Source organism: Vigna umbellata, chromosome 3 (genome assembly GCF_029865625.1).
Source record: "Vigna umbellata cultivar VRB3 chromosome 3, Vumbellata_1.0, whole genome shotgun sequence".
Taxonomy (NCBI): Eukaryota; Viridiplantae; Streptophyta; class Magnoliopsida; order Fabales; family Fabaceae; genus Vigna; species Vigna umbellata.
This window is the reverse complement of record NC_142167.1, coordinates 19935210-19951980: the sequence shown is the minus strand read 5'-3', so window position 1 is coordinate 19951980 and position 16771 is coordinate 19935210. Positions and strand designations below refer to the sequence as shown.

General features: G+C 34.0%; 2 protein-coding genes across 2 annotated transcripts; one reads left to right on the top strand and one right to left on the bottom strand.

The window, feature by feature from the left end:
• Positions 1-765: 765 nt before the first annotated feature.
• On the top strand, positions 766-12798 carry VHA-A2 (vacuolar proton ATPase A2). The gene is made up of 18 exons (XM_088108994.1): positions 766-1091; positions 1689-1733; positions 2515-2634; positions 2726-2833; positions 5707-5817; positions 5911-6084; positions 6804-6941; positions 7477-7584; positions 7786-7893; positions 8016-8164; positions 9105-9258; positions 10399-10559; positions 10662-10868; positions 11054-11237; positions 11337-11420; positions 11512-11705; positions 11886-11945; positions 12293-12798. The coding sequence occupies exons 1-18, from the start codon at positions 942-944 to the stop codon at positions 12492-12494; spliced, it is 2457 nt and encodes an 818-aa protein (XP_087965120.1). The 5' UTR covers positions 766-941; the 3' UTR covers positions 12495-12798.
• Positions 12799-14105: 1307 nt separating this feature from the next.
• Positions 14106-16415, bottom strand: LOC124820148 (Papain family cysteine protease). The gene is made up of 4 exons (XM_047291792.2): positions 15916-16415; positions 15715-15834; positions 14644-14890; positions 14106-14539 (listed from the first exon to the last, which is right to left on the bottom strand). Exons 1-4 carry the CDS (start codon positions 16351-16353, stop codon positions 14262-14264), a joined length of 1083 nt encoding a protein of 360 aa, XP_047147748.1. The 5' UTR covers positions 16354-16415; the 3' UTR covers positions 14106-14261.
• Positions 16416-16771: the final 356 nt, after the last annotated feature.

Sequence of the window (16771 nt, the reverse complement as noted above, 5' to 3'; positions counted from 1 at the left end):
ATCTAAATATCTTAAATTGAATCAAATATTATATAATGTGATAAAATTCTAACATGTTTCAAAAAATAAATATGTTATTCAATTTGTTATTTTATTGAAGATTAATAAAGAAATATGTAAAGAAAATATTCTCTGATTTTATATTATATTTGATACGACTATATTAAACGATAAGTAGAATGTTATCAAATTATTCATTATTAAAATCACACGTAAATTTAAGAAAATACTTTTTTATTTTTACTTTACGTTTTTATACGTGATTAAAAAGTTATAACCTTAGTTTTATTTTATTTTGAAATTTTCAGCTATTTATGTGACATACAATTTAAACGATTAATTATTTCTCTTCATCTTTTTTACTTGTTCTCCTTTTAAAATTTTCTTAAATATGATTTTAATTTACTTTTATATATTGGATTCACACGTTCACACAATATATATATATATATATATATATATATATATATATATATATATATATATATATATATATATAAAGATAATCTGATAAAAGTAAAATATAAAGCACCATAAAATCAATAACAGTAACGAATTAATCAAGCAATGATAATTTATTTTCTTCTTCAATAATAATAATAATAATAATAATAATAATTATTATTATTATTATTATTATTAATTGAAAAAACCTAACTGATATAATATTATGTAAAACTTAAAAGATATAATAGTTAAATTTAGTGCCAGGGAAAAATAGGTGAAAGTAAAAAAAAAAAAACAAAATTGAGCAAGGAAGGAAGGATCTTGAAGAGATTGGAAGGTAGTGATTCGATAAGGGGATTATAGAGAGAGAGAAAGAGAGGGAGGGAAAGAGACGGAGAAAGTCTCTCTGAAGCCGTAGTTGAGACTGAGATCGATCATTGCCTCGATCATCTGTCTTTGATTTCGCAGCAGAGAGAGAGATAGAGAGAGTGAGAATGGGAGAGGTAGCGCGCAGAGGATGTTGTCCTCCGATGGATCTGTTTCGTTCGGAGCCGATGCAACTGGTTCAGCTCATCATCCCAATCGAATCCGCTCACCGCACTGTCTCCTACCTCGGCGACCTTGGCCTTCTTCAGTTCAAAGATGTTAGTACTCTTCTCTTCTCCGATAAACCCTTTCTCACTTCCCTCGTCTTTCAATTTTTCGTCGCGAACTCGTAATTAGGTTTCCGTCTTCTCCAAATCGGTTTCTCTCTCTCATCGCATGATTTATCTGCTTATTGATCTGAAAAGAGACTTGGATTCTGTTTTATGTTCGCTGAGGAGTGCAGGTTTACTGTCGTACTTAATTGGCCTATTTCTGAGTGATGATTAAACTTAACTTGATGTTTTTTTCTCGAAATTGATTAGTTATTTGAACTTAATCCCGGTGATTCATTAATCGTGGGTGAGTGGATGGGGAGAGTACAGTTTGATAATAGGTTTTTTATATTGGAATGCTGAAACAGCCAGGACGATGTTATTGTAGTAATCTAGCAGCGTGATACAGTTTTTCTTGTTTTTTCATAATTTTGGTTTGTATACATGTTTTTAATTAAGTTACAAAGGGCTGTTTGGACTAGATTGGAGACAAACGATTATCGTAGCAATTAATTAAGCAAGTTGTTCCTTGTTTTTATGATATGAAGCATGGTGTGCTGCTTTGAGAGACCTTTCTAAGCTTAATGTTTGTGTTGTTTCCAGCTCAATGCAGATAAGAGTCCTTTTCAGCGAACATATGCAACTCAGGTACTTTGTTTTTATGCTATTTGTCAGTCAGTTCTTTGTTTCTGGAACCTGTACATGGTCTTCTTGTTATTAAGTTTTGTGGAGATGTCTTGCAATGATTTGTTTTTAATGATGATTATTACTGGTCTTGTCTGTAACTCAGTATTTCTGTTCTACAAAATCTTCTAGAAGGGAACGGTACTCAGCTGAAAAACCCAAGCCATCAATCGATGCGGAAATGTTCTGACTTTCTTTGTCAGCCTTTGTTTTTGGGATATGATTTGAAAATCATACAAATTTTGTCTTTACATTTGCACAACTTGTATCATATCATTTTAATTTACAATGCCAAAATTTTCCATAGGGCAAGAATGGCTTAGGTAGCGAAGAATGAGGGGAGTAGAATTTTTTCATAGTGGATTAAGCTTCTCCATTGGAGTTATTGTTTCTCTCACATGACTTAATTTTGGAATGTAGCTTTGCTATATATATTGATTGTGTGGTTGGCACAATAACTGATTTCGGTAAAGACTGGTTGTTATCTATTTGGTGTAAATCATATGGACTTTTTAAGTAGTTTTCTTCTGCAGCTTTACTGATGAAATGGGCAGCTTTTCTCCATTGATGTTTTCTTTTTCTCTTTGATTTTGTGATCCTGCCCTTACATTTAAGGGGATTTGTTGTCCTGCAAACTCATTGTATTTTCTTCTCTTTTTTTCATTCAATTTATTGTTTTACCAACAAAAGTATTGATATTATGTTTTTAAATTTGTTGGGGGATTTATATTTGGTCGTTGTGAAGATAAAAAGATGTGGAGAGATGGCTCGGAGACTGCGTTTCTTCAAGGAGCAAATGTTGAAGGCAGGTGTTTCACCAAAATATTCCACAACACCAGTTGATGTGAACATTGATGACCTTGAGGTACATGAGCATACTTGTGGACAGAGTTCGTTTCCATTTCCTTTTTATTTTCTATAGTTTATAATTTGACATCTGGCCTGTCTTGTAACAGGTAAAACTTACAGAAATTGAGTCAGAGTTAGTTGAGATGAACGCAAATGGTGAGAAGTTGCAACGGTCATACAATGAGCTTGTGGAGTATAAGCTTGTTTTACAGAAGGTACTGTGCCTATAAAGAATACTATGATTTTTGTTCAAGAATGAAATCTTATTGGAACTGTCCAGTTCACCCTTTGGAACCATATAAGATCCTCAATAGGATGAATTGAGACGGTATTTTGTAGGTACATAATTATTTTGAATAAATTTACTATTTTTTTCTTTTCCTATTGCCTAGAAAAAACAAGATGTTTCTTTTGTTCCTTTTTAAACAATTTTTTATCTCTAGTAGACCTATGGGTAGGATTCGAAAGTTTTGACCACCTGTCAGATAAAAAAGAATGAGTGGCTCTTGCAGGATTCTTAAGAAATTCTTTGATTTCTTCAGGAAGCATATGATTATTCATCTTGCTTCTCACGTTCCATGAATAGTTCGCACATTGAGAAATATCCAGAAAGGAATATGAAAATAATTAAAAAAAGAGTAACTAATGTCTTTTCCTTAATAATATTGCAAAAAGTGAAAATAGAAAATATTTGGGTTATAATGTCTCACATTGGCTAGGAATATGATCAAAACACTAATTATAAGACTAGGGTAATCCTCCCCCCGAGAGCTAGCTTTTGGGTTAAGTTAGGCTTGATTTACTTAACTTCTAATATGGTATTAGAGCCTATCCAATCTTAATGTCGGGCCATCTGCAGATCTTCATCCCTACAAACCTCATGCTTCACATGTCCAGTTTTGGACCCTGAGGGGGTGTGTTAAGATATCCCAAATTGGTAAGGAATAAAGTTAGATTCTCCTAATAAGACCTAGGCAATCTACCTGCCCCAAGCTAGTTTTGGGGGTTGAATTAGGCATGGTTCATGTCTTACTATGGGTATTTCTGATATATGCTGTACTAGAAATAGGATATATGGAAGTTTCATTTTTACCTATTGTGTATTGGATCTTCTCTTTTTGTTTCCAAAAAATCATATAACCAAAGTGCTTCAAATATAGTTTTTCCTATTTTTATAGAACTTAACTAAAATCAAATATGGGCACTTGAATCACTTCTGAACTTTTATTTTCTTCCCTTTGTACTCCTTAGCCAAACTCAATTTATTTTCGTATGCTTGCATTGGGGTGCTTCTTGACTTATACTATTCCACTTCCTTGTTTGATTGATGCATTAAAATTAATTTTAGCGTTAGTAATTGTTGTATGCTGCTTAGGGAAGAGAAATGAAGAATTGATAGAATGATCAGTTTTATTGAACAACTGGAAATAGGAGAAAGAACTTTTCTTGAATCGGTTCTCCTCTCAAAGGGATTTCTCGTTTGTACACACTATTTCTCTCAGTGTATCCCTTCAACCCTATTTCTCCCTATCAATCTAATTGACATCCTCTCTAACTAACTGACTGCTCTAACAATCCTTAGCTACTCTTCCCTATCTTCCTATCCTAAAATCTGGTGGTCTAAAAATGGGATATGCTTGATATAATGAAGAAAGAAAATGTGTCCATACATGCTTTCTGCAAGCTAAGGAGAGATACAAACTTAGATTTGCATAATGTTTACAAAATTACACAATTTTATCTAAATCAGCGAATGAGAGGTATATGTGCTTTCATTTTATGTTGTATTCTTGTTAATTTTGTAAGATTGAAATTTTAGATCTGTGTTGAAATGTAAAGTTGTTTTATTATTATTTCTTTTGTGTGTGCCCAACTTTAGGGTTAGGGTTTAAGGTGAGTTCCTTGCCTCTTTTTGTAAGACGCACACACATTAATAAAAGGTACGACAATGTAGGTTGAATATATTGTGTTTTCTCCATCCGATTTATTCAAGTTGGTATCTCAAGGGGAACGGTGCCGCATTGTCTTATCCTTCATTGTCTCTATCGATGTCTGTCTTTTCAACAATTTGGAAAAGAGTTGTTATTTCTTTTTGTTTTAGTTATTTTGTATTTCATTGATGAATTATTTTGATGTACTTGAGTTTATTTAATGAAAGACAAATTTGAGATATTATTTGTTTCTTCATTGAAATTAAGAACCAATTTAGGAAGATAGTTAAAATTCTAAAAAATGATAACGTTAAGGAATATTTTTTGTTAAGTTTTTTTCATTCTTATCTTCCTAGGGAATTTTACATCAGTCAACATGTTCTTACATTCCACTGCAACAGAGAGGAAGAATAAACATTTTATTGAAATCACAAGCTTAATAATGTTCCTATTCATCATCGGGGGAGATGCAATCCTCAGTGCCGGTTTCCTATTCAATAGGATGCCTTCTTCCTTACTCTATAATTTTTCCAAATGAATCATGTCTCTTTGTTTTGTTCATAATGTTCTTCAGGACTTGACAAGCTTTCTTCAAATGCTATTAAGTGTCTTAAGTATGAAATAAAGTGTTATTGCCTGATCTAGTGCAGAAGCCAAAGCCAAATATAGATCTATATCCTTGGTTACATGTGAACTTGTGTGGATTAAACAACTCCTTCAAGAGTTGTAATTTTGTGAAAATGAGTAGTTGAAATTGTATTGTGACAATTAGACGACTCTTCATATTGCCTCTAATTTGGTGTTCCACAAGAGAATTAAACATATAGCGATTGATTATCATTTTGTTTGAGAGAAGTTGTTGCTCAATATCTTATTATTGAGTTTGTCAGCTCTAATGAACAACTTGTAGCCCTAAGATTGAGTTTATATTTTCCAAGCTTGGTGCATATGATCTACAAGTTCCAGTTTGAAGGGAGGTGGGGGGGGGGGGGGGGGGTGTTTAAATGAAATTTTATTTTATTATTATTTTTTTTATGTACCCAACGTGAGGTACAACTGTGTAAGTTGAATACACTATGTTTTTTCCATCTTATGTACTCAAGTGTATAAAACCTATACTGCAGACCAATCACTAACTAATAATTGTCTTTTTCCAGGCTGGTGAGTTTTTCCGCTCAGCTCAAAGCCGTGCCATAGAGCAGCAGAGAGAATATGAATCCCGTCATCTGGGGGATGACTCTATCGAAACACCTTTATTACAGGACCAAGTAGACTTCTTACATCTCATTTCTAATTTTCTTTTATACTATTGATACTAAGCTTTTAATGAATTGGTTCTTGCTGTTTGTTGTGTTGTGAAGGAATTGGTAGGTGATTCGTCAAAGCAAGTTAAGTTGGGGTTTTTAGCAGGTCTTGTTCCCAGGGAAAAGTCCATGGTATTTGAGAGAATTTTATTTCGTGCTACTAGAGGAAATGTATTTTTAAGGCAGGCTACTGTTGAGGATCCTGTCACAGACCCTGTTTCTGGAGAAAAGGTGAATCCCACCCTCCATTTTTTCACAGAGAATGTTTGAAATAAAATAAATAGTTGGATTATGCAACAGGCTATTTTGCTTTCTTTCTAGCTGATGGAAAGATCATACAGAAATTCTGTGCTGATGCATGTTAGTATAGATACATTCGTAGGCTCATTTTTGAGTCTGTAAATGTAATGTTTGCTATTGTGAATAGTTACATAAACCCTATTAGATGAAGGTAGTTTGTTGGTTTAACTACTTAGGTTTGATGTGCATATTTTGATGTGCATATTGCAGCTTGCCATGCCATCAGAGATGTATTGACAGATTCCTCTCTGAATGATGACTTTTCATAATGTGAATATAAGATTAGCCTCTTTAGTTGTACTGTATCTTGGGTTTTCTAATTATATTTCGTTATGTTAATACTCAATATTGTTTGTGCATGTTGGCTTGTTGTGATTAGAAAATTTAGAAAACAGAAGCAATTATTGAGTCGTAAGCTCTATAGTCTTCTGTTTTTTAGTAAGATTGGCTACCTTCTATTTTGTATTATGCTTTTAATTAATACATGTATCTGCTGTTGCCTATAGATCTATGATTGCTAGTGAACCTATAATAATTAAGATTCTTCATTTTTTGCTTAAATAAGTTTCTCTCTGTTGTCATATATATATATGTGTGTGCGTATTGTTTAATATTCTATTCTATGGTGACTTATGGATGTTCACCTGCAGACTGAGAAAAATGTTTTTGTGATCTTCTATGCTGGAGAAAAAGCAAAAGCCAAGATTCTCAAAATATGTGAAGCCTTTGGTGCTAATCGTTACCCTTTTGCTGAGGAACTTGGAAAACAAGCACAAATGATCACAGAGGTTGGTATTGGTTCTCAATTTTCCCCAGGAAAATCTTCTGAACTTTCCGTGTGTCAGCCCAAGTTTTTGGCTGCCACACTGTTTAATGTAGTACATGTGAATTGATTGCCAGAAACAATTGGATTGTAAATTCCTAGGTGGAGTACTGACAAGCCTCTCTTTACATTTTAATTGTGGGTGTGGGAGATATGGTGTACTATTACTGATTCTGATGTTACACAAGCCATGTTATTTGAAAACGCTGATTAGTCAGCAGTCAGTGATTAATTGATGAACTTAGATATTCTTCCTTTGTAGTTGCATACGTGGTCGATAAATAATTCTTGCTGGAGAAAGAATTTATGGAATGATAGAATAAATCATTATAGTTGCTAGGCCTAGGCCTAATCGTTCCTTTCCATGTGTCAACAACATATATCTAGCCAAGTTACTTTTATTTTGTCTTATTTTGATGATCCTTCATCCTTTATATGTTTGCTCAATGCATTATAGTTTATGGCTTTCTCCCCCAACTGTTCAAAAAATTCACCTGCAGGTTTCTGGAAGACTTTTGGAATTGAAGACCACTATAGATGCTGGACTACATCACCGGGATCACTTGCTAAATACTATTGGGGCTCAATTTGAGCAATGGGATGTTCTGGTATGTCAAAAATAAAAATTAACAATGTTCTTTATTATTCATGTGATGAATTAAATTTATATGCCTATCACCTACTTTACTTTATCATTCTTTTGATTTGATTGGTTATAAATTTTAATTCTCAAGTATTCAATTTACTTTTCTGATTTTTGTTGTTGTTGACATTACTGTTTAATTTCTCTTGACAATACATTCATGAAGGTGAGGAAGGAGAAATCTATTCATCATACCCTGAACATGCTGAGCCTTGATGTGACGAAAAAATGTCTTGTGGCTGAGGGGTGGAGTCCCATCTTTGCAAATAAGCAGGTATTTGTCGTTATTGTGATGCTTTATTTTGTATTGAGTTTTCATTTTACCTAACCAGAGTTAATTCCTTTGTGGTTTTTTGTGATATTGATTTTATGAGACTTGTTACCTTGAATTTTCAGATCCAGGATGCATTACAGCGGGCAGCATTGGACTCTAATTCTCAAGTCAATGCCATTTTTCAAGTTCTGCATACCAGGGAGTTGCCGCCTACCTTTTTCCGCACAAATAAATTTACTTCTTCTTTTCAAGGAATCATTGATTCATATGGGTGAGGACCATACTGTTTTCTCCTCCCGCCCTTTCCTTTTTTCTTATCCCTTTGTAGTGTGGAGTTTAGTTATTGATAATATGTGCATCTGTTAAACTTCAGAAATGTGCAGGGAAAATTGTGTGTTCTCGTGCTGGAGAATTCTCTCTCTCTCTCTCTCTCTCTCTCTCTCACACACACACACACACACACACACATATATATATATATATATATATATATATATTGTTTTATACAGACTGATACTCTACCCTATAAATTAGCTAAACTGCCATATATATTTATTCTACAGCTGGGTATCCGAATAAAAGAGAATAATAGTTACAATACAAAATTACAATTACAATCGCATAGACTTTGGTGACTTTAAATGTCCAGCTGGTTTTGATGACCAGATATTTTGCCAATTAAGGTTGGTTTTAATGACCAGCAGATTTCGTCAATAATTCTTTTGACAGCATCATTCATATTATGTTCATGGTCATGTGTTTATACATGCCAAAATAATACTGTTTATAGTTGCAGGTCGTCACCAATATGATTAGATGAGTCATGTTTCCCATCTATGAAATATTTGTTGTGCTCTTTTAAGAAGTGGACCCTTACACTAGCTCTACCAATGTTGACTTATTTTTATGTATATATGTGTGTATGTATATATGTATGTATGTATGTATGTTTTATTATTATTACAAGTATACCATCTCCGATTTATGGTTCAGTACTATGGTCCACCCTTAAAAATCTGACTTATAAATGAGTTTGTTTACATTGAAATATTCATTTCATGTATTAAATATAACTATCAATTTTACATCTCGTTTAGACATGGTTGAAGGTGTATCTTGGCTCCACTATGTATTTGTCCAGCATTTTATTGCAATGAACTTCGATGTATTGATATTAATCTCATACTATGAACTTTATACTAATATTTCAGGGTTGCTAAGTATCAGGAGGCAAATCCGACCGTGTATACTGTAGTTACCTTTCCGTTTCTTTTTGCTGTTATGTTTGGCGATTGGGGACATGGAATATGTTTACTACTTGCAGCTCTATATTTCATAATCAGGGAGAAGAAACTATCTAGTCAGGTAACCCTTTGGTTTAGCTTGAAGAACCTTCCTTTAAGAAAAGTGAAAAAGGCTAGATTTTATATTTTAATAGGAGAAATTAAGTAGCTTCTCCACCTTATTAGAAAATATCTATGCATCACCTTCCTGGGAATCTGTGAAACTTGGATATTTGATATGATAAAGATGCAATACTCTGAGGAAAAACTAGATCCTTCTGTAATTCTAGTTTTATTCAAAGTATTGGTGCCATATTTGAATATTTCAAATGTTAAAAAAAGAAAAATTGAACTATACTTTCTTGGTATTGAACTAGACTTATTGTACTCTTGTTAATATTTGATATAAGTCCAATACCATTACCTTGCCATGTTAAGACTTTAAGAGCGTTTTGGGGTTCATAGCTGGTGGCTAATGCTGACGTTTTATCTAGGTTAGAGTCCTTATGTATCAACGAAGATCTGCCGCAGTCTATAGGTTTAGGTATCTGTGCAAAACTGTTCTTTCGTAGACCTTAATTGTTTTAGGAGTTCCAGTAACTGTTTTCCTGCTGCAAACTTATTGGGGCATGGATTTTTTTGAGAGTGCCAAGAGTACTTTAAATAATTCAGGTCACTGATTATTTTTCTGTAAAAGATTATAGTTCCATTTTGAGCTGGAGGCAGTCCTCCTCTCCCTATATGATGAAGTTGGATTTAGGTATTCAGCTTTTGGTCCCTTTGAATTGTTGCAAAGGACGTTCCCAACAAGCTAACTAGCTTTTTTATTATCATTTCATTTATTGCTATTAACCAAATAATAAGTAGCATTTTAAAGAAAAATTGGTGAAATCCATTTCTGATTGACATTAAGTGACCTTTTAGCTGAGAAAATATTCTGTTTCAGAAGTACCACTTATGCTTTATTTCCCATTTTCAAATGTTTGTAGAGGAAAGAATGAAAATAATTTCTGCTGTTTTCTGCAGAAATGAAATTGTTTTCACTGTTCCCTATACAAATCTTTGAAGTGAAAAAAAGTGATGCTTTTATAATTAAAATGTAAAAATAAAAAGTAATTTACCAAATCAAACTACTCCTAAATTTTCACTGTTCCTCTTATATTTTAAGTATTTGCATGTTTTCAATCTGTCTTCTAACACGGAATCTTGGTGTAAAAAACAGAAGCTTGATGACATCACGGAGATGACTTTTGGAGGTCGTTATGTTATTTTGCTGATGGCGCTGTTCTCAATCTACACTGGCTTTATCTATAACGAGTTCTTTTCTGTTCCATTTGCACTCTTTGCCCCCTCTGCTTATGATTGTCGTGACCTCTCTTGCAGGTAAATCAAACCTTTTGACTGGTAACATTGTAATATTGTGCTTTATGCTTCTAAAAATTAAGCCACCATCTCTGTTTTTTTAATGCGATCTTTCTGATGCAGGGATGCTACAACAGTGGGCTTGATAAAAGTGCGGGACGCTTATCCTTTCGGAGTTGATCCTGTATGGCATGGAACACGAAGTGAACTACCATTTCTGAACTCATTGAAAATGAAAATGTCAATTCTTCTTGGAGTTGCTCAAATGAACCTTGGAATTGTGATGAGCTATTGCAATGCCATATTCTTTAGAAACAGGGTGAATGTGTGGTAAGTTAATCACCAATATTTGTTATGGAGAAATCTTATTCTAGAGAATACAAGTTGGGTGGGGGATAGAAAACAGTTACTTTGCAGTTTTTTGCTTCTGTAATCAATTCACTGATTCTATCAGTACACTTTCTCACTCATTAGTATTGATGCAGTATTCTTTTACTTCAATGTTTCACTCTCAGGTTCCAGTTCATTCCCCAGATGATATTTCTCAACAGTCTATTTGGCTATCTAGCCCTTCTTATTATTGTGAAGTGGTGTACTGGTTCTCAAGCTGATTTGTACCATATTTTGATCTACATGTTCCTTAGCCCGACTGATGATTTGGGTGAGAACCAACTCTTTGTTGGTCAGAAGAATTTGCAGGTTGGTTAACTTCCAACACTCCCTCGGGCATCTTTGTAAATCTTAAGAATGTACTTCTATATGAATAGTACTTACGTTCTTTGTTTTATTTTTTACCAGCTTGTGCTTTTGCTTCTGGCATTTATCTCTGTCCCCTGGATGCTGTTGCCAAAACCTTTTATCTTAAAGAAGCAACATGAAGCTGTATGCTTTTTTTAGTACTTAAAGGTTCCTCCTTGTTTACATGGAACTATTATATTTGTAGTTCTAACTTGTAATATTTATGCTACTTCAGAGGCACGGGGCTGAATCCTATACACCACTTGAAAGCACAGACGAGAGCTTGCAACCGGAGTCAAACCACGAATCCCATGGTCATGAGGAATTTGAGTTCAGTGAAGTCTTTGTACATCAACTTATACATACCATTGAATTTGTGCTTGGAGCAGTGTCTAATACGGCTTCTTACCTCCGTCTATGGGCCCTTAGGTATGTCAATATGTCGCAATTATTCTATTCTAATAGATGTTGGAGTGTCACTAGAGAAGCAAGTTTAGAACCTCACATCAAGCAGTACATTACCTTTGTTTCTGTTTGTCTATAGATATGTTTCATGCATATATTAAATTGCAATTATGCATTGACTGATTTTTCGTTTTTTGTATCCAGTCTTGCTCATTCAGAATTATCAAGTGTATTCTACGAGAAGGTTCTGCTGATGGCATGGGGGTATGTTAAAATTATAAATATATTACGTCTTTTTTGTGACTCGTGATGTCGATAGTGGAGGGAAGAGTTGTGAACGCTAAACCAATTGAAATTATTCAGCGTGACCTATACAAGTGGAAACTTAGAAACTTACGGTTAAAATGCAACTGTTTGATTTTTGAATTTTATGCTTTTAATAGCAAAGGATAATTGGAAATGTTATGCAATAGGCTTATTGAATGCTTTCTTAAATTTGCCTGGTTCTTGTTGCTCATGATTTATTTTCTAGAATAGGTCAGTATTACCCGTTAAATTTAGCAATGATTTGAACGGAGAATGACTGGTAATTTCTCTGCCTGATGTTACAGGTACAATAATGTGATAATCTTGATAGTGGGTCTCATTGTTTTCATCTTCGCTACAGTCGGAGTGTTACTTGTCATGGAAACACTTAGTGCCTTCTTGCATGCGTTACGACTTCACTGGGTGGAGTTTCAAAACAAGTTTTACGAGGGCGATGGTTACAAGTTCCACCCTTTCTCGTTCTCCTTACTGGATGATGAGGAATGATATGCTCTAAAATCGCATTAATAAGGAGTAGTTATGTAGCTTTGGACCTGTATTGATTCTTTTATTTGATGTAAGTAGTCAGTGATTACTATCTGCAGCATTGTATGCGGTGGAATCCTTTAAGGTTTTCATCAAACGTCCTCTTTTGTTTATTTATCCATTGAGGGAATAAATATTCCCAATTAGGGGAGTAACTTCGCTTGAGCTAGGCAGGGTGGCCATGTGTAATAATAATTATACTTGCGACATACACTTAATATTCATGTATTTATTATGTGTTTTAATTTTAAAATGTCTTATACGATGTCTTAATATGCATAAAACATTGGAATTAATTTACTAGTATCTGAAATGAATTTGTAAGTTTGGATGCCCTTTTTCAGTTAAGACTTGTTTTGGTCCATGTCAATTATAAAAGTCGTCCTTTTCTGTTGGAAAAATGTTTTTAAATTATTTTATATTTTCAAATTTGTGAATATTTTTATATTTTTAAAAATGTAAAGTCACATTGATAAAAAAGGTACTTTGGAGCATAGTTTAAATGAAATTATGTTATAATTTATTAATATAAATACAATAATCTTTCTAAAAAATTAGTGTAAAGAAGTTGCTTATGGACACAGTTTTGTGATTCGTGTTATTTATTATGCTTTTTTAAGGGTTTATGTTTAAAATAATCTCGATATATTAGTTGTAAAGAAGGATTTAATTGTAAGTGAAACTTTTTGTCAATTTTTTTTATGGTGGTGGTGGATATATGAAAAAAAAATTAGACTAGAAGTCATTGGTTCAGCAAGAATTCGCTCGGAAATAATATAAGCAGTAAAGTAATCAACTCACCTACTATTCTGCAGATGTAAACTAGATAGATAAATTAGCAATTAAGAGCAAGCTCAAAATTGAATGGATTTTTTTTCATATAAGGATTTCAGTAGCTCTACACATTATACATAAAATTTAAAATTTAGGGATAAATATATTTTTGATGTATTAAACATAGTCTATGGTAAAAATTTTGATACAGTTTGATTTTTGTATTTTTTAAAGTTCTTTAATTAAAATAAAAAATGTAAAAGGGTGGATGGATAGAAAAATAGGAATTGTACTCTTGATAATTTTAGGAATTGTGTAGATTTTGATCATTTATGGTTCCGAATTTAAAGAAAAATGGAATAAAAGAATTAATCATTGCTCTCCAATAGGAATTGAATATTTTTCTTTATAACTTTAATTTTATAAGTATTAATAAAAAAGCATAAATTTATAAAATAAAATTCTTGAATATTCTGTTAATGTTTTTCTTAACTTGATCTAAAAAAAATTCAAAGAAAAATCACTAACAACAATTAATAGATATAAGGAATACTGATATCATGAAACTCGTATTTATTCTATTAATGTCGATTTAAAATAATTCAAATATAAGTATTACGTTAATATGATATAAAATATCATATTTATCAGAAAACAGGAATACGCTACTAAAATATTAACCAATCAGTTCAAAAATAATAATATTAATATTTTAATTATATATTTTATTTTTACATTAATTATTAATATATATTATTATATTAATAAAACAAATGTGTGTGTTTTATAGATAGAAAATGTCGAAATATATTTTTTTCTACTACTAAATAATGAATTACGTATAAGTCATCAATTTTTGGCATGGGGTCTTTGGCACTAATATGCCTAAGGTTTGAATCTAAATAGTTGAGAAGAAAAGTCATCATACATGGCAAACAGTGTGTTTATGTCGTCCTAGTGAGTAGTTGTATGAACTGCGGCCACAGTTGAAACCATAGAATCTACTCCACAGATATTTCGGCCTCTACAAATCTTGTAGTATCCATTTTCTCCCCAATTCTCTCCCCAGGAGTTTTTGATGATCCAATATGGCTTCTCCTTCATCCGAATGGGTGCATAGGAACCAGAACCATATCCCACCAGTAATACTCCATGATTCAGCCTTTTTGAGCATATGTATGGGCATGATACTCCATGCATATATGTCTGCATGAATACTGCATTGATGGCAACTGTTTTTGTGCCCATTTAAAGTCACAACATATCAGCGTTAGTAGTTCTCATCTGCAAGAGGATAGTAATAGTAGTTTATAATAACAGCAGTAGTAGTTCTCACCTGCAAGAGGACCATTTTTCACAAGATTTGCCGCAATCTGGTCTTCATCAAGTGAGACCACACTGAAGTTTGACACTGATGCTGCAATCTTTGCTTTGTCAAATTTACAGGTCCCTCGATCAGTACCAGAATAAGGATAGTCTTCCTCGCGCATCACCCCACCAGATTTTAGGATGTACTCAAAAGCACTATTCATCAATCCACCATTGCACCCAGAGTCGCAAGAACCTGCTTCATCCGGATCACACTGCACATTGAAATGGATCCAACTTAGAGAAGATCAGAAGGAAATGATTAGTAATTAATAATATTTCTCCCTCGTTGTGTTTGATTCAATAGAATTATTTCACTCATTTACTATTTTGAAGGGTGTTAATAAAATTATTTAATTCAGTTTCAAAGTCACGTCTAAAATTGAATGTTCCAAACATAGGGCAAAGCATACTCATGGTATGCACATTGCTATGAAAAGACCTTAACATGGACCATTTTAGATTCACCACCTTTTAAGATGGAGGATATACATTAGAAAATTGACTGCATTTATTGCATTGACGTCTGAACATATATGAATGAAAGTATTTTAACCTCTAAAAGTATCACCCTTCGAAATCATATTCTCTAATTGGCAGCCATAAAAGAATTAAGGTAGACTAAATTTTTCCATCAATAAGCATAGAAGAACTAAGTTCAGAAAAAGCACCTTAAATGGTAAAGCCAAATTATATCTCAGGACACTCGTTCTAAACAAACCATTACAAAATTTCACCTCCCAAACTCAGCGCAATATAGTGACATGTCCTGATCAATAATAAACCCCAAAAGAACGAACAATTGAAAGGACACAGGCCTAGTAAAAACACACATGCTTGATCTTCATGTCCTAAAAGTTTATCATTTTTCCAGAACAGTTAGTTTCCTAACTACAGAGGACATGAAGTGTCTTAAACCAAGACAAAAGTTACACAATATCAAGCAATAATAAGACTACATAAAAAATTGCACGAACAAACAATGAGTTAAAGGTCGTTAGCAAGAAGATAAAGGGCGAAAGAAAGAAAGGAAAAAAACCTCGTGATCACAATCAACAAGCTGCTGCTCACTAAGACTCACAAGTTCCCCTGTTGCCAGAAAGTGAGCCCCTTCCAGAGCCCCAGTAGCGCTGAAGCTCCAACACGAACCGCATGAACCCTAATTCACCAACCAATCGAAATCAATTATTCTAAAACAAACATTCACAAATCATATCATCATGATTAGTACTATTGGCACCTGATTCTTGACAGCGGTAACTGCACCGTTATCTCTCCAATCAAAATCACTCGGAAGATTATCGGTGGGGAGAATGGGAGCTTTTTCCGCATCGGAGGGCAACCTCACACCTCGCAGGCCCAAAACCTTATTTCGGAACTCCGTCGGCGTAAGGTCGGAGAACTGAGTCACGCCGTGAACCGCGGAAGGATCCAGGCTCTGGTGGCGCCGAGCACGGCGCAAGTTAGCCTTGAACACAGTGAACCTGTAATCGTGCTCTTCCCCGGTAGCGTACGCCTTTCCGAACCTACGCTTGAACTCCAAAAAGTGCTCTTCTGCTCCGAGCCGGACGCCGCCCACCACCTGGCGGATCAGAGGGTCCTCGCCGACATCCGAAGAGGCAGCCGCCACAAGAACGACGACGGAGAACAGACCAGCGAAGATAAGATTCCGATTCATGTTGGAATAATTTTAGTGTGGAAAGTGAGTTTAGGAGTTAGTTTTTATAACGTAACGGTCATGCTAAGAATAACAACCCAACCTGCGATTGCTTAGGAGACAGGTAAGCTCTAACAGGTAACACCCAATCCCTACGCGACACAAACCTACTCTCCGCTGTCTTTCACGAAAAAGCCCAATAACAATAAATGGGCTTAATTTCTTCAAACTCCATTCCTGCACCCCACCTTTTTTTTCTTATACTCCCAAAATTTTCATTCTTTCCCATTTTACTTAAAGAAAAAGGAAAAATTCCGCAGAGGATTACTGAGGGGTAAAATTGAAAAAGGGGAAAGGTTTGGGAGTGTAGGAAGAAAAACATGGGCTGCAGGAAGAAGCCCCTAACTAATTGGGCCTTTTCTAATAGTCCTAATAATCC